The sequence below is a fragment of the Mercenaria mercenaria genome, chromosome 3 (assembly GCF_021730395.1).
Source record: "Mercenaria mercenaria strain notata chromosome 3, MADL_Memer_1, whole genome shotgun sequence".
NCBI classification, from domain to species: domain Eukaryota; kingdom Metazoa; phylum Mollusca; class Bivalvia; order Venerida; family Veneridae; genus Mercenaria; species Mercenaria mercenaria.
The window spans coordinates 89,132,570-89,155,165 of NC_069363.1; the positions used below are offsets into that span (position 1 = coordinate 89,132,570).

The 22,596-nt window shown below is 35.4% G+C and overlaps 3 protein-coding genes across 5 annotated transcripts in view; 1 reads left to right on the forward strand and 2 right to left on the reverse strand.

Annotated features, from left to right (window-relative positions):
- Positions 1 to 3,511: 3,511 nt before the first annotated feature.
- LOC123525611 (BEN domain-containing protein 3-like) lies at positions 3,512 to 3,925 on the reverse strand. The gene has a single exon (XM_053539826.1). The coding sequence runs from the start codon at positions 3,923 to 3,925 to the stop codon at positions 3,512 to 3,514; it is 414 nt and encodes a 137-aa protein (XP_053395801.1).
- A 54-nt stretch (positions 3,926 to 3,979) lies between these two features.
- On the reverse strand, positions 3,980 to 4,423 carry LOC123525609 (integumentary mucin C.1-like). The gene has a single exon (XM_045304758.2). It carries the CDS (start codon positions 4,421 to 4,423, stop codon positions 3,980 to 3,982), a length of 444 nt encoding a protein of 147 aa, XP_045160693.2.
- Positions 4,424 to 7,729: 3,306 nt separating this feature from the next.
- The window catches only part of LOC123524117 (heparan sulfate glucosamine 3-O-sulfotransferase 5-like), a 257,617-nt gene continuing 242,750 nt past the window's right edge, over positions 7,730 to 22,596 (forward strand). Inside the window, exon 1 of one of the 3 annotated variants that reach the window (XR_008370344.1) lies at positions 7,730 to 7,798. The gene's annotated coding sequence lies outside the window, so the exon portion shown is untranslated. Of the gene's footprint in view, positions 7,799 to 17,453 lie in introns of those variants that run through there. The other 2 variants (XR_008370343.1, XM_045302060.2) reach the window with 2 other exon arrangements.

Sequence of the window (22,596 nt, forward strand, 5' to 3'; positions counted from 1 at the left end):
AATCCGTAGACATATGCTCTACCTACTGAGCTAAGCGGGCGAGCTTATAGTAAAAGTACTTTTAAACTTGAAAGAAATCTTTATTTGTTTTCTCGGAATCCTGACACATGTTCACAGGCCCTTTTCGTGGTATTTGATCGGAAAGGGCCTGTCGTTTGTTTATTATTAGTAAATAAGGATTTTTTTCACATTTCATTTTGACATTAAAAACAGAAAAAAATATGATTGTGTTTATCAATTTTCGATTTTTAAATGAATTGTCGACAAAATATGAGTCATTACATAAACATCGCTGATCGGAAATGGCCTTACATGATCGGCAAAGGCCTCAAAAGTCGGACAAAACATACTGATATTACAATCGAGCTAAAATAAATAAGTATAAACTAAAACATACTGATAACATGTGTAAATGTTGAGTTCTGCTCAACTCGGGGCTAGAGAGCATTGGAGGTGGCTTGCACGTCCACTACCGTCTATGAACAGGCTCAACCAAACCGAACTTGCAACATTTTCGTTTATGTCGTGTTTGGCGACCTGTGGTTTTCCACATTTTTTTTTTTAACAAAAATAAAAGTATCGAGATAGTATTGCACAAAGAAGAGCATTCAGATATATACATAATAACTATTCTACATATGACAATGACAGTGTCTCAGATATGCAAATTCCACCTGGTTTACGATCTTTGGAGATCAGACGAACACATGCGAAATAATAATGATTTACAAAATTGCCAATTCACTAATAGCTATTCCTGTTCCAGCTTTTTATGAAAAGAAAAACAACAAAAAAAAAAAAGCCCAGGAGACTGACTCGTCAACCAAACACCCTGGCCTACAGACAAATCCTTACAGTTTCCAAATGTTACAATTTTTCCTTTTTTTCAAGTATCCTTATGGAACAACCTCCAAGCTTGAATCTGTTAAGCAAGCAAGCAGTATGCCAGCATACATACAATAAGTTGCAGCAAGCTATTTTTAACCTAAATTTACTTCTCCTGCCTGTATATCTTACAATCGCAATTGTTTTCAATCTTACTTTCTCACTTTGACACCCTACTGTCAATACCTTTTATAAAAGTATTTCTCTTGCAACGACTGCGCTTTTGTTAATTAAAACGAAAGGGAAAATAGGGGAGAAAGGTGAGATAAAACAGTAAGATAGATTACAGAATTTGTCATGGAAACTTTGGTCATACATCATCACTACAATTTTTGGTCTCAATTTCGAGCTGATCTTGTGTTTGTTTGACCGAAAATATTTTTCTTGCATCAAACATGACACCGACTTTCTTTTAAGCTTTATTCAGCACTAACAGTATTCTTCAAGAAAATGCAAATTACATTTAAAATGAGTCCTGGTGTGTGCTGCAGCCATCTGAAGTTTCTCAATTTTGTAAATAAAAAAGAAAGTCAGCTATTTAATGTGTTTATGCCTATTTGTCTGATTTGACCAAAAAGGTCACATAGGAGTAATTTGGTCAGTTGACCTGCATTTCGCTGAATACTATTCAATACCACACTTTTCCTTTCTTGAAGCAATGTATGAATGTCTAGTAGAAAATAAGTCTCTGACGGAGTGAGCATCGAGAAACTGCATCAATGTTGAATGTATGACTGATTACAGTGTTATATGTGAAGAAGTCCAAAGTGTAGTTCCATGATGTTGATGAAATCTGGTATTATGAGTTATATGAGGAAGTGGCAGTGATATTTTTGACTTACTTTTAATGCTTATTGTATTGAGAAAAGATCTAGTTATTTTTTATGTGCGTTTTATTTATTGAGAAAATGTCTTCATACGTGTAAATTCTAAACGGTTATTTTCATAGGAGCATTTGCAGAGGGTGGTGTGTTTTCTTGTATGTAAAATAACATGTCAATATTTTTTATCGTTGATGAGGAAACGTGTTATACTATATTACCATATATATGGTTTTCATATCATTGAAATGCTCTAAAGTACTGAAAATTAGGTCTCAAGATTTTTTGTTTAAATGAAATAACGCCATTTTCATGTCAGATATAAGTTTTATTGATGCTTAATTGTGAAGAGGAATGTCTGCTGATGATTTTAAGCTACGTATGTTATGTGTTTCAAAAGTTGTGTAGAAGTTGTTTGGTAAAATGAAAGTGAAAATAGATATTTCTTGATGTCTACCGACGCAATATTTAGAGTTTTCATCACGTGTCTTAGTCACGTGACCATGGTTTCATTGCATTATGGTCAACTCCATATTTTTGGTATTTTTATTGCCTAAAGACATAACTTTAAAACAAGGTTAGTCTCGCAAGAAGTGAAAGGCTAGAAAAACATGTTATAGATTATTATTTTTACATAGAATTTAGAAGCGGGTGCATTTAATACCTTCTAACCTATAATGAAAAATTCGCACTTCGTTAACATTCTGATCAGAATTGAGTAATAACCATATAACGGCTCGTATATCATAAAGATGATAGATATTGAAATTTTAACTTTATATACAGTAAAGTTACTTACCTGTTTACCTGTTTATTAAAATCTTTATTAAATGTGTATTGGCAAACATTATAGTTAGTGAAACATAATATGGTACATAGACATACCGGTGCATGTGCATAAACATAATTTATATATAAAATCATCTCTTTCTGTCTTAATTCATTAACTGAAAACATTTATCGGAACAATCTGCTTTTGATACAACATTGAATATATATTAAATAACATCTTATGAAATATGTACATTGTATAATACACTGTACATTGCACAAACGTAATGTTTACATCACTAATACACAACACGCTCGTTAAAATGGGATATATAAGTCCATTCATATACTTAACCGACATGTGGAAAAGGCCATTTCTTCTGTTATGTGCTCGGGTTAACCCAAACCTGCATGGTAGTTCCTGATGCATGAGTTGTAATCTAGCATGATATTAATGTCTGGATTAATGTTTCTTCAGCCCGGCGTTTCGGTGCGCGAGACTCTCCTGAGTAATTCATTGACCATTGGGACCACGCTGTCCCGCCAGAGAGAATCATTTATCATGTCTGGATAGAAATGAGTAACGTAACGCCTAATGTAAAATAATCAAAGATTATTTTACTTGTTTAACTTGTCAAATAAGGTCAGAAGAACATTAGCGGACATATAACGAGTACATTCTGTCAAGCTGATATATGATGCATTTATGTTATTGTTTATTATATCAAACCCATACGTTTTATACGTCAAATTGTCAGACAGTGCATATAACTGATGTTAGAGAATTACTATATATTGCTGTTTTAGATATCTCGGATAGTCAGACAGGGTCTATGACAGACCAGGTGAGACCTAGGAATTGGTCTCGTAGATATTGAGTTAGGTTTTAAATATGACACTTGTTAAGACTTTCCAGATTTTATTAAGAAGTTACAAAATGAATTATGAAAATTATGCACGAAATATTCTACTGTGTAAATAAACATCAAAAACGTTCAGACGTGTTGTGTTACGTTACACTAATTATGCTTTTTCTAACTACACATAACTCCTTTTTTTAAATTACCACCTCCAGTCCAATTGTAGTGGAAACGGAGATTCGTTTCTCCAAATAGCTCCGGAAACAATCTTTGTACTAGATGCGCAGCGAGATTTCCAGGCCCTGATGTGTCGTTCTTCAACATGCGAAGTTCGTCCGTCTCGATCTGATACTGCTGCGGAATCGACTCATCATCCGTTATTTCTGTAGGGGTACTGGTCTGAATGTTCTGTTGTTTGTTAGATTCCATATTCGTAATAAGGCATTCAAGCAGCTGGTGCGTTTTTCGCTGGTTATCGATGATTGCCTGCTGTCTTTTGTCTCGTGCTTCGCCTTGACGACGCAACTTCTCGACGTCCCGCGTTAATGTTCTGACATGAGCTTCCAACGCATTTAGCTGGGACTGCATTGGCCCCGTCTGTGATGGTCGACCTGTGCGGAAGATGAAGTCCGTTCTCGGCGTTTACGGACTTGATGCTGTTGTGACTGGTGTTGACGGAGCGATTGTTGAAAGCGTGGACGTTGTTGCTGCAGGCGTGGCAGGTGTTGTGACTAGAGTTGCTGAATCAGTGTTGAAGTGCGTGACTGTTGTTGTGACTGGTGTGGCTGACTCAGTGTTGTAGTGCGTGACTGTTGTTGTGACTGGTGTGGCTGACTCAGTGTTGTAGTGCGCTGCCGGTGTTGTTGCAGGTGTGGTAGAACTGGTTGTGGTAGGTGCAGCAGATGTTGTAAGTATGATGGTGGAAGGCGTGGTTGTGAGTGCGCTGGTGGTGAAACTTGTAGTAGAACGTGTAACAGGTGTAACAGAACTGCTTGTTGTTGCGATAGTTACAGTCTGATTGGTAATCTCTGCCGAAACTGACGGATAAAACCCTGGTGGTGATGCCACTCTGATGACTTTCGCCATTGGTCTTCCACTTGCAGTCTAAAATAAATGAAAGGTTTAAAGAAATCAAAATTTTATTTTTATTTTTGCTGTTACGACATTATGAATGCTGATTATATAATTATCTGATAAATTACTGCAATGTTGTACCTTATATGTAATAGATCTAGAACTAATCTACTACAGTATATTGACGTTCAATTTGCAGATCAAAGAGTGACGTCATTTGTGATGTCAATTTCATGTACGCCGCTCTTTAACGGTTGATAGTTTGGCGATACACTGTTTATCGAATTCAAATTCTGCGGCATGACTTGTCTCTTTGTTGGAGTGTCAACGTTTTGAGGAGAATTTTCTCCCCTTTTTCGTTTATTTTTTTCCCCATCAAATTTTCGCGTAATATTATTCCACACTTTATCGTTTATTCCTCAAACAATATATCCTATTTACTGTCTCATGACACATATATTCCAGTATATTTTGTTTATTTTTCTTCTTGATTCAAAATTTACGTCTAAATATTGCGCATGCGCATCATATAATATGTGCTTCAATATAATGAAGCCATAAATTTTAGAATCAATATATTTAGATTTTGTTCACTTGATGGTACTGTAAATAGGAAACAGCCTGAAATAATTTACTCATATCTTTCTTATTTTGCCATTTACAATGTATTATTATTATTATTATTATTATTATTATTATTATTATACCAGATTTATTAGCGCCCTTTTCATGTATAGACTCTCTGTACGCCCTAACAGAAGTCGCCAATAACTAGGCGTTCACTTTCGTTTTTCAAATTTAGTATTTTTATGTTTTTCTGTGGCTATTTGAAATAAATATTCTTGTTGTATACATTTTTCGATGTATGATAAATGTCTCTAAAACAAACTGCCGTTAAACAGACATTAACACATGAAATTAAAAGGTATTTTCACCCAAAACCCAGCAGGTCAAAGCAAAAGATAATGCATTCAGGCTAAAATTGCCCATTATTTAGGAACTGCGAGTGAAATACGTGCCAGAACCGCTTCTGAATGTTAAGTTATAAATCCATGCAAATGAGTTTATACCTACAAATATGAATTTACAATCCTGAATAGTTGAAATTTTGTTTAATTCAACATGCATCTGAATTATGCACTGACCGCCTAGTCGCAAAACTTTATATAAAACTGTTCCACTATCCGCCAAAACACTGTACGCCTATTCGATAAAGAAATGACGAAGTGTTTGGGTTTGTAGGCTCTATACACTGTACTTATTGAATTTATAAATATAAGTTTTGTATTGTATTTTACTTGCGACAGTGAAACAGTATTCCATGATTGGTCTGTTTCACCAACGATGTCCTTGTCTTGGACTAGAAATAGAATCTGTATACGAGTTTCATACGTTAACATACGAGAAAAATATATATTTATTCCGGTCAGCTTGACAGGACACTTTTTTTTCCTTTGTATTTTTAGCTCGACTATTCGGGGAATAGCGGTGCTATTCTACTCGTCCCGGCTTCGGTTAAAGTTAAATTTTTCGGCAACCTTTTTTCCTGTCACATCTTTTTTTTTTTATTTTTGCTTATACCTTACTGTAACTTCACATAAACATTGTGCAAACAAAACCTTTTTATGCAGGGACTGCCATTATACCCAAGGTGAAGGTCATTCAAGGTGTTGTACTTAAAATTATTTTTTGAATTTAAGCTCCGCCAACAGACAAACGCGCTGTCTACATGAAAACTTTGTACAATCAAAGTGTCCAAAACGAGTCCGCTCATCTATCGTCCAAGACGGTGGTTAGTTATACGTGTAGAACAACTGATGTAAACGTTAGGAGCCAGGTCATTTTCAGTTTATTCTGTAGCGATTACTGCAATAATTATTAATGCAAAAGAAAAAGAATTAGATATCAGCTTCGATCTGCTTGATTTTGACTGATATCAGCGGTGATTTGGAGCCGGATATTAAAATAAACAGAAATTACCAATAACCGCGCCGACGGCAGCTGTTTCTTCTGTGAATGATGATAAAGTCCCCGTCATAAAGTCCGACCAAGTCTCTGAGATGCCGGAAATGGATCAAACACTGAGTTGTGCCACGTAACGATTATATGAATGATGCGTTAGTGATTTATGTGTAAAGAATCTAGTCATTATTACAAAAAATAATTTCAAACACTATGCAGGTTAGAGTTTAATAGTACGCATTTACCAAATTGAATTAGTCGCACGGCTGAGCCGTGCAAGACTAAATTAATTTGATAATTACTTACTAATAAACACTAACCTTTACGAAAAGTGGATTCGAAACTGCAGTAATAACATATAAACTGGTCCGTGACTGTTACGAAAACGAAAGAAATTATAACTATTACTTTTTAACTGTCGGTTGTCATAAAACAAAGTCAAATTATTGAAATATATGAATGAAAAGAAGTTTTGAATATGCGTAGAGTTTTTCGACTAAGCGTTCAGTCCGGATTTCAGAAATTGCGATTAGTGGGCCAGTGATGTATCGACTAGTGGGACAGTGTAATCGGCACATATGTCTCAGAAAAACACATTTTCCTTAAAACGCATTCGTTACCATAGAGCCATGCTAGTATTTACCGATGCGTAAGCTATTTATCTACGAAGTAGCAAAGGTTTCAATTCTTTGCAAAAGCTCAAGATACATGTATTTCAAAGAATTGATAGTTTCATTACAAAATCGAACAAATACCCACACGTGATCTGACTTAAAATGAAGTATATAAAGAGTTTTAATAGGCGTGTTTGGTATCTACGTAAACAGTAGCTCTTAAACAATATGTGGATTAAAAATACACTTACTTTATGCGATATTAACGAAATAAACAATGAAAGTCCATGCAATCCGCAACAGCAAAAAATTGTGTTTTGATTTCTGAACGCCTAGTTTTTGGCGACTTCCGGTTGGGTGTACAGAGAGTCTATACACTGTGATTTTATACTCCCAAAGAATAGTTACCGATTAAATGAAGATATTCTAAGTTCTTTTCGAATCAATTTATATGTATAAAATGGTTTTATTATAGGGTTTACCTGTAGTGAAACTGTGTATTTTGAGTGTTGATACTCTTTCTGATGTACCATTTACATTTCATTTGCAAAAGCTCATATTTCAAAGAATTGATAGTTTCATTACAAAATCGAACAAATACCCACACGTGATTTGACTTGAAATCAAGTATATTAAGAGTTTTAATAAAAATTGCTGATAAAAACATGTTATAGATTGTTATTTTACACAGAAAATAGTAGCTTACCATAAAGAAGGATCTATTGGTATAGTGTAACCTAAACGATTTTATCAAAATCAAGCAAAGCCCAGAGTTGCTTCCCTTGTTTTAAAAAATTGGAAGTCATAATTGGTAAGTTTTAAACAATATTTACCATTAACTCAGCTGGAAATTACAAAATTCATACTTTTTGAAACTTTGTTTTTAAAATGGAGATATTGCAATGGCTAAAATTTGCACGCCGGCTTTAAATTTCTTGCGCCACTGATAATATTGAAATGTAGTGAATTCGGATATTTACTATTCGGGTATGTAAATAGACAGGCATAAAGTTAAAGATTTTTCAGTCTGTAAATTTATAGACTTGATGTATGAAATCAGTTGAAATTGCAGAACTTTTAACTCAAAACCGCTCCTTAAATAAAGAAAGTGTCTATCCGTCTGGTTACCAGTCACCTAGGTAGCCATCCGGTTATATTTTCGCATGAATAAATCTTGATTTACATGTTTTTACAAGCTTTGTCAAAGTCACCATTCGGGTTTTTTTTTACTAAGAAGGTGATGTCGATAGTCAACGATAAAATCAATTTTCTCTAGTCTTGTGGTGAAAAAATCTCCAATTTTTATGTTCTAGTAATATTAGATCCACTTAATGATTCATCTTAAAAATCATTGCATCCATAATAGTTTGACGTACAGCAATGATGTAGGCAACGGACATTGTGTCCCAGCATTCAACAACGACGGGAACCAATTGCACATGGGTGTTTTGGTTGACACGAGGTTCTAGGTTTTGACCCGCGAAAATCAAGAAAAACTAGTATTTGACCTGCACAGAACATGCCCCGTGCGTTGACTTGACCTGTGGAAATTTATTTTGAAGAGTCTCGAGTTTGAAAGTTTTGACATATCAATCAAAATCCTGGTTAATTTAATTTAACTTGAGAACGCTTAGGTCTAGGATCATGAATCTTGATAAGGAGGTTGATCATGTTCAGCAAATGATCCCTATTGATTTTGAGGTCATTAGGTCAAAGGTCAAGGTCACAGTGACCCGGAACAGTTAAACGGTTTCTGAATGATAAGAACTCTTGGGCCTAGGACAGACCTGGGTTCAATTATTTTCAGAAGTAATTAATTAATTACAATTAAAATAGAAATGCTTCAGTTAAATTACAATTATAATTACTTGCTTTTTACAGACTGAAGTAATTAATTATTGCAATTATTTTAAGAAAAATAATTAATTATATTTAATTATTTGGCAATATATTCACAAACAGAATCATGATGTTACTATCAAAGACATTAATGATGGGTATTTATAAGTGCTTCTTGAATTTCAAAAACCTAAACACCTCAAAGTTTACTGTCTGTCAGTGAACACCATTCACAGATTTATGATGCAGCAGCTTGTTTATAAGTCCTTACTGCATTTCAAAAACATTAATGCTTCAAAGTTACTGTCTGTTAGTGCCCTACTCTGTTTGTTTTATACCCTACATAGAACACATAGCTTGTGAACACTTCTTACTTACTGACTCTGTACAACTGATGACAGCAAATTCTCTTCCTTCAGGCTAATTATACTATTAGTTATTGTAATTCAATGGCTTAATATTCATCAATGGACTAGATTTCATGATTTCAAGATTTTATTTACAATAAATGCATAAGTCCCACAATAGCGGGAAACATCAGCAGTATGATATTGTAACAGTCTCAGGAAAAATGTGCAGCCTCGACCGGGATTCGAACCTCGGACCTTCGGCTTACCGTGCCAACGCTCTACCAATTGAGCTACTGAGGCCACCCGATACGAGAACCGCTACAATATCATATATTTATATACATAATGCATAATGGAAAACGGCTATATATTACATTTACAGACAATAATACAAAGTGCATATAAATTCGTACAAACGTATTTCAAACTTGAAACATTATCAGTGTATCATCTTATTAAATAAGTATGTATTATAACATTTTACAGTGATAAATAACGTGTTTACAATTTCACACTGGTCTGAGTAAAAAGGTTATCAAAGTTCTAAAGAAGAAAAAAATAAGTCTTATTTGAAGTGTTGCATAATCTTGTCACAGAAAATACTTAGTTTTTCAAGCTTCTTCATACTATTAGATGTTAACAAATTGATAAATTTAAACATACTTGGTCTATACCTACAGTAATTATCTATATACTTTTTCCTTTCGGTTTCAAATGTTGGACAAACAAAAATATAATGAAATTCATCTCCTATATCTCTACAATACATACATTTTCGGTCATGTGCCGGTATATTTTGCCATCGTCCCAGTTCGATCGGAAGGCAATGATTTCTTGTTAAAAATAGGCACAACTTTTTAGATGAATAGAGAGGAAGTTTATCTATATATGGACTTCTTGAGAAGTTACTCTTAGTTACTAGCAACAGTTTCAGGTACATATCCAGATTACATTAATACCCCTTTAGATGACCAGCAAGTGTGAAATTTATATCCCTGAGTGATACCAGCTACTGCACAATAACCTGTATTTTTGCCAATTGTTTGTGACAGTTTGCTACATGTAATTGAAGAGTAATTGGATTTATTGACAATTATTTTGCATTTGTTTGGATTTAATTAATTAATTACAATTAAAATAATTGATTTTTGTCTCAATTATTGATTATTTTCAATTAATTGAAAAACTGTAATTAATTACAATTAATTAAATTATAATTGTAATTGGACCCAGGTCTGGCCTAGGATCATGAAAGTTGATAGGGAGGTTGGTCATGACCAGCAGATAACCCCTATTGATTTTGAGGTCAGTAGGCCAAAGGTCAAGGTCACATTGACCCGGAACAGTTAAAGACTTTTCAAAATAAATATGCATAGGCTCAGTAATGCAACTGCAGTTATATTTAAAATGTAAAATTGGGATTGGTGAGTACTGGTATTACAAAACCTGGTGTAGATTTAAAAGCTCTTAAGGGGCTTAACTGTTTCTTTGATTTATAAAGATCTTTTATTTGAAATTCTGTGGCAGATGCTAATGAATAACAGGACTTTTCATCCTTATATAACAGAGACCGATATTTGGCCACTTCCCAATTGAATTTGAAAATAAGGTCATTTTTTCCCAACTGTAGCAGAGGAACTTCCCAAAACTTCCCCTCTTCGTAAAAAAAACCCCTGATAATGAACGATTTTTAACATAAATGTAGATTTTTATACCCCCCTTCGAAGAAGGAGGTGTATATTGTTTTGCAGATGCCGGTCGGTCGGTCTGTTGGTATGTTGACCAGTCCGTTTTCGGATGATATTTCAAGAATACTTGGGTCTAGGATCATGAATGTTGACAGGAATGTTGGTCATGACCAGCAGATGACCCTTTTTGATTTTAAGGTCAATAGGTCAAATGTCAAGGTCACAATGACCAGGAACAGTTAAACGTTTTCTGGATGAGTTTCCGGATGATAATTCAAGAATGCTTGGGCCTAGGATAATGAAAGTTTAAAGGGAGGTTGGTCATGACCAGCAGATGACCCCTATTGATTTTGAGGTCACTAGGGCATAGGTCAATTTCACAGTGACCAAGAACAGTTGAACAGTTTCCGGATGATAACTCAAGAAAGCTTGGGCCTAGTATCAAGTTGATAGGGAGGTTGGCCATGACCAGCAGATGACTGGTATTGATTTTGAGGTCAGTAGGTCAAAGGTCAAGGTCACAGTGACCCGGAACAGTTATACTGTTTCTGGATGATAACTTGAGAACACTTGGGCTTAGGGTAATGAAAGTTGATAGTGAAGTTCAGGTTGATCATAACCAGTAGATGACCCCTATTAATTTTGAGGTCAGTAGGTCAAAGCCGAACCGGAACTGTTAAACTGTTTCCGGATGATAACTTGAGAATGCTTTGGTCTAGGATCACGAAACTTGATAGGGAGGTTGATCATGATCAGCAGATGACCCCTTATGATTTTGAGGTCAGTAGGTGAAAGGTGAAGGTCATATTGACCCAGAACAGTAGAACTTTTGTGTACAGTGACCAAGTTATTCCTGTTCCTTGTGCAATTACTGAATGCATTAAGGGGGCATTTCGTGTTCTACGAGCTCTTGTTGTCCTCAAATTTCCATTTTGAACTAAACTAGAACATGCCAAAAGAGTCATTTAAACCAAACTATTTCTTGGGGAGTCCCCCGTATGCACTCTTGGAGGAGGGGAAGTCCCTCCTGCACTCTGCCCTTTGCCACCGTTGGCGTCTCATATTTAACTTGCAACATGCCTTCCAAAATTTCTGGCCAGAACCTTAATCTACAAAAATTCAAATTCAACTAACATTAGACATATTTTCAGGGTTGTTAACTCCTTTATTGGGTAATGGATTAAAATACTTTTCAGAGGGTGTTTTTATACTAGCTGCAGGGCTTTTTCCCCCTATAAATCTACCTCCGGTAAAAGGAGGTAATCCCAATGCAAAAAAGTATGTTTTTTTCCCAAAGTTGAATTTAAAATTCCCAAATGATTATACCTCTTAGGGTTTTTGCTGTTTTAAGATAGTTTTGCTATTTTGTATGTATATTTAGGTAAATTATAATACTGTTGAACAATTACTGAAATGCAATTCATTAATATTTCACACAAAAACACATTTATGTAGATTTTGGTAATTTGCAAATTGTCCCAATTAAGACAATTTCTGAGAGCATTTTCCCAATTCCACTGGTGTCGGTGGCATTCCCAAATTGATGAAAAAAAAGGCCTGAGCTGTCAAATAAACTAAGATCTTGCATATAACGCAGAGTAATAATATATAAATAATATATGGCAGCGTGTGTGACATTGATATTGTCAACCCGAGGCGAAAGCCGAGTGGTGACATTCTGTTTCGAGGGTTGACAATATCAATGTCACACACGCTGCCATATGATATTTATTTTATGATACTGAACCAGGACAATTGTTTGGCTGTTTTTGGGGCCCATATTGACCCCATTCCCCTCATAAAATAATATGTTTTTTTCCCCTTTCTTAGAAGAAAGAGGAAGACACAACTAGATATGTAAATGTGAAAAGTAGTAACATAGATATGGCCAAAAACTTCCCCTTTTTAGATTGACTTTTTGAAGAAAAAGTAGAGCTATTGTACTTGCCTCGGTGTCGGCGTCGGCATCACCGTTGGTTAAAGTTTTTGATAAAGTCAAATATCACTGTTACTGTCAAAGCTATTGACTTGAAACTTAAAATAGTTATTTACTATCAAAGTCTACACCAGGAGAAACAATCCCCATAACTCTGATTTGAATTTTGACAGAATTATGCCCCCTTTATCTTAGAATTTTTGGTTAAAGTTTTTGATAAAGTCAAATATCTCTGTTACTATCAAAGCTATTGACTTGAAACTTAAAATGCTTATTTAACATCAAAGTCTACATCAGGAGAAACAATCCCCATAAGTCTGATTGAATTTTGACAGAATTATGCCCCTTTTTAACTAAGAATTTTTTGTTGAAATTTTTGATAAAGTCAAATATCTCTGTTACTATTAAAGCTTTTGACTATCAAAGTCTACACCAGGAGACACAATTCCCATAACTCTGATTGAATTTTGACAGAGTTATGTCCCTTTTTAACTTGGATTTTTTTTTACTGGCAAAGCTCTAATTCAGAGTCAAGCACTGAGAAAAGTCGAGCGCGCTGTCTTATGGACAGCTCTTGTTGTCTTTAAACTACGAAAAATTCCCCTTCCTGAGGGTATGGGTACCTGTCCCCAAAAGTGTTTTTTTATGCCCCCACTTTGGGGGGGTGCATATAGATTTGCCCTTCTCCGTCCGTCCTTCCGATAATGTTGTGTTGCGCCTAGCTGTAAAAGTATTTGATGTAGAGTCACAAACAGGAACGTTGGTCAGCATGTGTAGTTGTGCACCTGGGGTTTCGCGTCCAGATTCATTCAGTCTTGTAGGAGTTATGGCCCCTGACTTTGTAAAAATTGGTCATTTTATTGTTGTGTCGCGCCTAGCTCCAAAAGTATTTGACGTAGAGTCACAAAACTTTACAGGAATGTTGTACAGCATGTGCAGTTGTGCACCTGGGGTTTCGCGTCCGGATTCATTCAGTCAGGTAGGAGTTATGGCCCCTGACTTAGTTAAAAATTGGTCATTTTAATGTTGTGTTGCGCTTAGCTCCAAAAGTATTTGACCTACAGTCACCAAAGTTTACAGGGATGTTGATCAGCATGTGCAGTTGTGCATCTGGGGTTTCGCGTCCGGATTCATTCAGTATTGTAGGAGTTATGACCCCTGACCTAGGAAAAAATTGTCATTTTAATGTCATGAAGTGGGGGCATCTGTGTCCCATGGACACATTTCTAGTTTCATCTAATATCACACTGAATAGTGACGTCACTACTATATGTATAGTATTGTGTACAAGAGATGCAATCATTACATGATTTGGCAAAAGATTGAAGGAGTTATTTGCCCTTTTATATATGACAGTCAAAATATCAGCGCGGTCACATGACATGTCAGTCACATTTTTATGGTGGCTGATTTCTGCCAACTTAGCTTTTCGCTTTGTTGCCCGTGACAAAGCGAAAAGGCAAGATTTTTTGGTATCGGCGCATTGACACCTTTTTTGCTTTGTCGCGGGCGCCAGAGTGAAAAGGCGAGATTGAGAACACGATAAGCGAAAAACCACAATACGAAAAGGCAAAATATCGAGACTTTTAGTGTGTCGTCGGTCCCATCATTGGCATATACACTGCTGACTAGTAAGTGGCTGATAACTGTAGCCACAGCTCCTAGATTCGCTTCAAGATCTGATGTCAGTCACCTCTGAAGATTCCTTTGTTAGACCTGAGTTGGCAGCGGGTTCATCAGTGCAGGATGATTGCTTCTGCTGACTGAGGCAAAAAGCTGTGGACAGGCCTTCCACCAGGATAGAGGGACAACTGGGAGGAGACATGATAAGAGAGAGATGAATTGCCCAGATGTATGTTCAGTTTAGACACAGTAACTACATAGAAAAAAGCAAATAGCAAAGCAACAAAATCTAGAAGAAAATGACAACAAAATGAAGACTAGACCGTCCGTCCGTCACAGTTCATTTCTGATCAGTAACTGGAGAACCATTTGACCTAGATCCTTTAGACATCATAGGGTGGTAAGGCTTATGGAGTAGACAACCCCTATAGCTTTTGGGATCACTCCATCAAAGGTCAAGGTCACAGGGACCTGAGCAAACCATTTCCGGTAAATAATTTGAGAACCACTTGACCCAGAATGTTGAAACTTCATTGGATGATTGGATATGTAGAGTAGATTATATTATTGACACTGGGGGGTCACTCTTTAAAGGTCAAGGTCACAGGGGCCAGAACACGGAAAACTCTTTCCGGTCAATAACTTGAGAACCACTTTGCCTATAGTGTTGAAATCTCATACGATGATTGGACTTGCAGACTAGATGACCCCTATTGATTTTGGGGTTATTGGATTAAAGGTCAAGGACATAGGGACCAGAATATGGAAATCCATTTCTAATCAATAACTTAATAGGGTGATAGGACTTACAGAGTAGATGACCGCTATTATTTTTGAGGTCAAGGTAACATGGGCCATATGCCTGTCACTCCTCATTTTCTATCAATAACTGGAGAAGCATTTGACCTAGAGCCTTGAAACTTCATTGGATGATGGGGCTTATGACGTAGATGACCCCTATTATTTTTGGGGTTTACTTGATCAAAGGTCAAGGCCATAGGGGCTTGAACATGGAAAACTGTTTCTGATCAGTAACTTGAGAACCGTTTGACCCAGAACCTTCAAACTTCATAGGGTGGTAGGACATGCAGAGTGGATGACCTCTATTGATTTTGGGCTCACTTGAGCAAAGGTCAGTCACAGGGGCTTGAACATGGAAAACTCTTTCCGGTCAATAACTTGAGAACCACTTGGACTAGAATGTTGAAACCTCATAGGATGATTGGACATGCAGAGTAGATGGTCCCTATTGATTTTAGGATCACTTGATCAAAAGTCAAGGTCACAGGGGCTAGAACATGGAAGACCGTTTCCAATCCATAACTTAAGAACCACTAGGCCCAGAATGTTGAAACTTCTTCGGATGATTGGACATGCTAAGCAGATGATCCCCATAGCAGCCAACCATAGGTGTTTCTTGGACTTTTGCTTCTGTCCCCTATTGACTTCTTGCCTATTACTACTTTGCATTTCTGCAAAAGCATCTTCTAGTTAATACTCTAGAGGCCATATTTTGTGCTTCATCCTCATAACACTGTGTATGTGATATATAGGTCAGATTTGAAACTGGGTTATCATAATAAAATTGTAGGTCACTAGGTCAATTCTTTGAAAGACTTTGTGAATACTTTAAAGGCCACATATTCTATCTTACTTGCATCTTTATAAATATTTCTCAGACAGTCTCAATGAAATCTAGGATAAGTTTGAAACAGGATTATAAAATCAAAAACTACTAGTATGTAACTAGGTTGAACTATAGAAAAACCTTGTTAACACTCTAGAGGCCACATTTTCTAATTTAGCTTGATAAAGCTTTGTCAGAATATCTATCTGTATAGAATCTAGGTTGGTTTTGAAATTTATTTAGCTGAAGTCAAAACCTAGGTCGCTAGGTCAAATCTTGGGAAAATCTAAACAATGTAAAGCTCTTATTTTCCAGTATATCCAGGGACTGCGTTTTGGACAATGTTGAGCGATATCTTCACCTTAAAATCTTTCACTTGGCCTTCCCATCCGGAAAAGCGAAGTTCCAGTCCTGAAATTTGATGAAAGAAAAACAATTGGCAATAAAGTGCGCCAAGATTTTAAGTGTCAATTACGTCGTAAACAATAATGCAATACACAGAATGTCACTGGGAGGCTTGCGCGACGAAACATCCCCATGACAACACAAGATGATCACTCGATTTCATGTTGACATCGCTAATAACCCAGTAACCAGATGATAATAATTGATGATCAATTTGGTCTTGTTTGGCATGATTTTGGTGAACGATGATTAAAGAAAAAGAATAATATAATGAAATGTTAACTAAAATTGTACAATATCATTCGAAAAACAGTAGCAACTTCCGAATTTCTTAATGAAGCACAACATGTTAGTACTTTACTGCTAAAATCTCGATTCAAAATTTGACGAAAAAATATTTGCTGGGAGTGGTCTACGGCTGAAATATGTGAATTTTTATGTAGAGTTTTCATGTTTTATCAGACATTTATTTCTTCCTCAGAATTTGTTTAGAATCTAACCATTTTGTTATCTTTATTTGTCAGTTTGAATTTCGTTCCTAAAAATATATATAAAGTTAAATACAAATAAATGCCGTTGACATACTATTTGTTGTACGATAAAATTAGCAGACAACTATTTCTTCTTGAATATGTATAAAAGGGAGGTAATACAATCAATCAACTATTAATTTTGTTATGTGAAAATATGTTGTTTTAAAAAAATATTGTCTCTGCTTTTTAATCTTTATCTACTGAAACAATTTTTCATTGAAAATTCGAAACTTTGATATACATGAACATTTTTTTCTCTTTCCCCAAGTTAATGAAAAACATACTTTCAGCTTCTCACAAACTAGAACAATGGCACATTGAATAGGTTGATGAAGGACGACTTTGAAAGAAAGCTTTATACTCTTGTGGAGGAAGAAATCCAGGAAATATTAAATACTTAGGTGCTTGATGAAAGATCATGATGTGTTGTGATTTATGTACTATTGAAACATTGCACTATTTTATTTAAGCCCGCCTACTTAGCTCAATAGGGAGAGCGCAAATCTATGGATCTCAGGGTCATGAGTTCGAGCCCTGGGTGATGCGTATGTTCTCCGTGATGATTTGATAAAAGACATTGTGTCTGAAATCATTCGTCCTCCACCTCTGATTCATGTGGGGAAGTTGGCAGTTACTTGCGGAGAACAGGTTTGTACTGGTACAGAATCCAGGAACACTGGTTAAGTTAACTGCCCGCCGTTACATAACTGAAGTACTGTTGAAAAATGGCATTAAACCCAAAAAAAAACAAACAAAACAAACTATTTTATTTATGTCATAGATTATAAATACTAAAACTGAAATAAATAACCAATGTCATTGTTATTTAATGTACGTGAGTAAGCAGTGTCCTGTCTCATGTTTGCAAAACTTCAACTTCTCCGTATTTCTCCTGGTTGTCCGTAATTTTCCAGGCTAAGGCAGGATATCTTTTTACTGGTAAAACTTTGTTGGATTGTTTATTGCTATACTATGAGATAAGTTCAAAAACAAGGTCAATAGGTCAAATTATGGAAAAATTTTGTTAACACCCTGTAGGCCACATTTTCTGCCTGATTTTCATAAAAGTTTCTCAGTATATTTTTCTTTATGAAATCTACATGTACGTAATTATTGGCTTGAAAATATATTACTTAAGTCATAAACTAGGTCAAATCAGAGAAATACCATGTTAAATCTCAAGAGGCTACACTTTCTGTTTGATCTTCAGACATGGTTAGAATGTATAACTAATATTAGCCCTTACCCTGCTAAATTTCTAAAATGGACTGGTCCATCATTCAATTTGGGCAATACCATTTAATATTCGAAGGGGTGTTCACTGAAAATTTACTGACTGAATAGCGAACAGTGCAGACCATGATCAGACTGCACAGATGTGCAGGCTGATCTTGGTCTGCACTGGTCGCATAGGCAGAATCACTTGCCGCCAGCAGGCTAAGGGTTAAATCTGTTTATGTTACAGGTAAACTAGATCTGTAAGGTTAATATTAGAAGAAAGCCCATTTCAATACACCAGATGCTATGTTCTCTTCCTGATCTTCATGAAACTTTGTTAACACTCCAGAAGTCACATTTTCCTCTTGATGTTTATAAAACCAGGGGCAGCAAATTCAATTGTCCGTATTGCCCAGGTTGTCCCAAAGCTTGTACGGACAAGTGAAATTTGACCAGAATTTACTATATAACTGTCATACGGACAAGTAAAAAATAGCAATGACAAAAACGGACAAGTAAGTCAAAATCAGATTTCACCGCCCCTGAAAACTTGTCACAATGTTTGTCTTTATCCGATCTAAGCTAAGTTCAGAACTGGTTTGACTTAAAAAGTCTATAAAGGTAGGTGATGATGAGACAATGTGAAAAGTTAACAGCTCACATAGACATTTATATAGATGCTAGGGTTGTCACCGATAGAAACGATATCGATGTATCAACGATATTTTTTTGTCGATCGATTATCGATTCCCATTTTCAAAAATCGATATTTTACAGAGAGAAAAAACTACCCAAATAAACACTCAGACCCTAAAAAACAACTAAAGTTCACAAATTTGTAAATTTGGATAAATGCAAAAAAGGAGTGAAGGCGAAATAAAAATGGAAGATGTTATTAATTTTTATGTATTTCTTTTATTTCATAAATACAAATACAACACAATCAAACAGAAATATGGAAAGTAGGCATTAAAACTTAAAATAGCATTTACAGGAAGGTATATAGTATGCATATGAACAAATAGGTCGTTAATCTAACTTAATAATGAATATATCGATGCATCGTCGATATTTGTCTTCTGATATATTGGTATCGTCGATACGCCTAAGACCCAATCAATGACAGCCCTAATAGATACTGCTTTTAACCCTTACCCTGATTAATTTGTTTAAACAATATTTATTTAACATAACTGCATTTGTTACAATGTTACATATATCAACTTATAGGATTGAGTATTAGAAGCTTACAGCTTTTTCAGAAACTCTCTCCCTCTGCTAAATTTCTGTTATGAACTTGTCCATCTTTCAATTTGGACAGTACAATTAACTGTTAAAAGGGGTGCATAGCAAAAAAGATACTGACTGAATGGCAAACAGTGCAGATCGAGATCAGACTGCACAAATGTGCAGACTGATGATGATCTGCACTTGTTCACAAAGGCAGAATCAATCATGTCCTGCATGATAAGAGTTAATCTTTTTTCATTATATTTACAATACAACTAACACATGAAAGAACTTTCATAATTTTGAAAAAAAAAGAGTAAATTTTGAGATATGTAATGGACCTATAAATGAAAATTTTGAGAAACTATAGGTCATATACTACTAGTTTTGGTTCTTTAAAAGAATCAGGAGAAAACTTTTCAGAGTTTTTGAAGATTCTTCCTTCAGTTGCGTGAGTTCAGTAATTGTTACGGAAAGTGCGGCAGTCTTTGAGAATTTGTTGTTTTAAAGTACATTTTGTGTGCCTGCCTCTGAAAACAACATCACTCAACTTCTCTGTAGATATTGAAGTGCTTCAGGCACTTGTGTGAAGTGATTGTTGATCTTAGTGAAACAACAAAACACCTCAGATTTTACATTGTTTATAATACACTCATGGTGCACACTTGATATTTTTTCTATGAGCTACTTCTTTTTTCTGAAAATGATAAAATTAAGAGGCCATGTAGTGCACAGATTCATAATTCATAACAAAAAAATTATAGCATTGATGTTCTTGTATGACCGAAGTACAAGTACGTTAGAAATAGCACTTTTTACTATCTGCTAAAAATGATTTTGCCCTTGGATAAAGTGTTTTGAAAAATATTTCTGAAATAAAAAATTCAAAAAAGAAGAAATTAATTCTTATCTGTATTCTGCCATATAAAATTGGGTAGGGTTTGAAGTATTTTCAATCTATGTTTTACTCAGAAACTAGAAGCAACGTCTGATGATAAATAATTGAATCAGTAAAGTTAAATGGAGTGACACTGTCATTGAGATGTTGTCACAAGTCATGTAATCTTTGAGACAGGACCTGTAACCTATACCATTATGTAATTTGGTTTTCTCCCTGTATTGAAAGAAAGAAAGAAACAAAGCTACCTACATACACACCTCTAAAATTCTCAGAGCATTGGAAAATGACAATTTTCTAAGACAAAGCATTCTGATATTATAAAGCAGCAGCATATTCAAGTTCTATTAATATTATAAATAGTGTTATTAGAATAGTTCTGTAATAATAGTGTAATTAGTGTCAGATATAATGGTTGAAAACGTATAATGGAAATTGCCTCCAGATTAATCAACTGCGTCTAAATTTAGAAAGTATGTTTATTTATTATTAATTGTAAAAAAAAAAAAAAAAAAAATCAAAGAACTATTTATGCCCCCTTCAAAGAAAGGGACTGCATTGTTTTGCTCGTATTGTCAGTTGATCGTTTGGTCTGTTGGTTGGTAGAACATATGGGTCCTGATAAAAAACTAGGTCTTACAAAGTTCAAACTTGATTAGAATGATTGCCAGTGGGCATTAGATGACGCCTATGGTTTTGGTGTAAGTAGGTCAGAGGTCAAGGTCACTGACTTTGTAAATAAAAATGTTTTTTTTGCTCAATTACTAAAGAATGCTTTTGTCTGCAGTTGTCAAATTTCATAAGATGATTGCCTGTGGTCAGTAAATGACTCTAATATTTTGGGCGAACAATTATAGCTCAAAGGTAAAGGTCACAGAGAATCTTGAGACTGAAAATGGTTGCTGCTCAATAACTAGAGAAAGCTTGCTCTCGCAATAACCTAGCTAACTTATTAGGATGATTGGCTGTGGTCAGTAGATGACCGCTACCATTTTGGAAGTCAATAGAACAAAAGTCAAAGTCACAGTGACCTTGAGACTAAAAAAACTGTTTCTGCTTAATAATAACAGAATGCTTTGGTCTTCATTAGTTTACTTCAAAGATGATTGCCGGTAGATGACCCCTGTTGGTTTGCGGATAAGAAAGGAAAAGGTCAAGGCCACAGAGACCTTGAGACTGATAATGGTTTTCACTTAATAAGTAAAGAATGCTTTGGCCTGCAGTCATGAAATTTGGTAGAATGATTGCCTGTGGTCAGCAGATGACCCCTGCCATTTTAGGGTCCATTGGTCAAAGGTCAAACTTCTGGAATGATTGCCTATGGTTAGTAGATTACTCATTCTGTTTTGGAGGTCTGTAGGTGAAAGGTCAAGGATGCAGTGACTTTTGGACTGAAAAATGGTTTCTGCTCAATAACTATAGAATAGTTTGCCCTACAGTCATCAGTTTTCAATGGATTATTGCCTGTGTTCAGTAGATGACTCCTGTGGTATTGTGTAATGTTAAGGTCACAGTGTCCTTTAGACTGAAGAACAGTTGCCTCTCGAGAATGCTTTCGTCAACATTAATTAAACTTAGATTATTGCTTTTGGTCAGTAGATGATCTCTATAATTTTAGGGGTCAGTAGGTCAAAGTTCAAGGTCATGGTGACATTTCTTTATTGGAAACTTTGATGTTTATTTAGTGGAGGCCATCTGCTTAACTCAATAGGGAGAGCCCAGTTCTATTTATTATGGGGTTCGTTCTCCACCTCTGGTTTGTGTGGAGAAGTAGGCAGTTACTTGTTGAGAACAGGATCCAGTACAGAATCCAGGAACGCTGGTTAGGCTAACTACCAGCCTACAGTTATGTAACTCAAATAATCTGATGAAAAATGGCAATTTAAAACCCGCAAAACAAACAATGTGTCTTAAGATATAGCAGCAGATCTTTTGTTCATTTAGCTACAAAATGACTGATGTTTTTATATAAACATCTTCATATTACACAGGTGAGATATGTTATTTTGATTGTAATTTAAATATACATTACATCCTTTCAGTAACATATAACCTATCATTAACTTGGCTTACAGTGTGCTACAATTTGATACATTTAGTAATAATAATTAAGATATACAACGCTAACAACACTGTGGTGTGCGTTTAATCTTTGAATAGGCTGGCTCTTGCTTTATTTTGGTTGAAAACGTTGTGCTTTTCCACTAAAATCATATATTTCTAGTAGATATACATAGAACATTTGGTTGGATATGTAAAAAG

Excerpts from the sequence above, each read along its gene's own strand:
- LOC123525609 (XM_045304758.2), bottom strand. The coding sequence starts at position 4,423 with ATGGCGAAAGTCATCAGAGTGGCATCACCACCAGGGTTTTATCCGTCA.
- LOC123525611 (XM_053539826.1), bottom strand. The coding sequence starts at position 3,925 with ATGCAGTCCCAGCTAAATGCGTTGGAAGCTCATGTCAGAACATTAACG.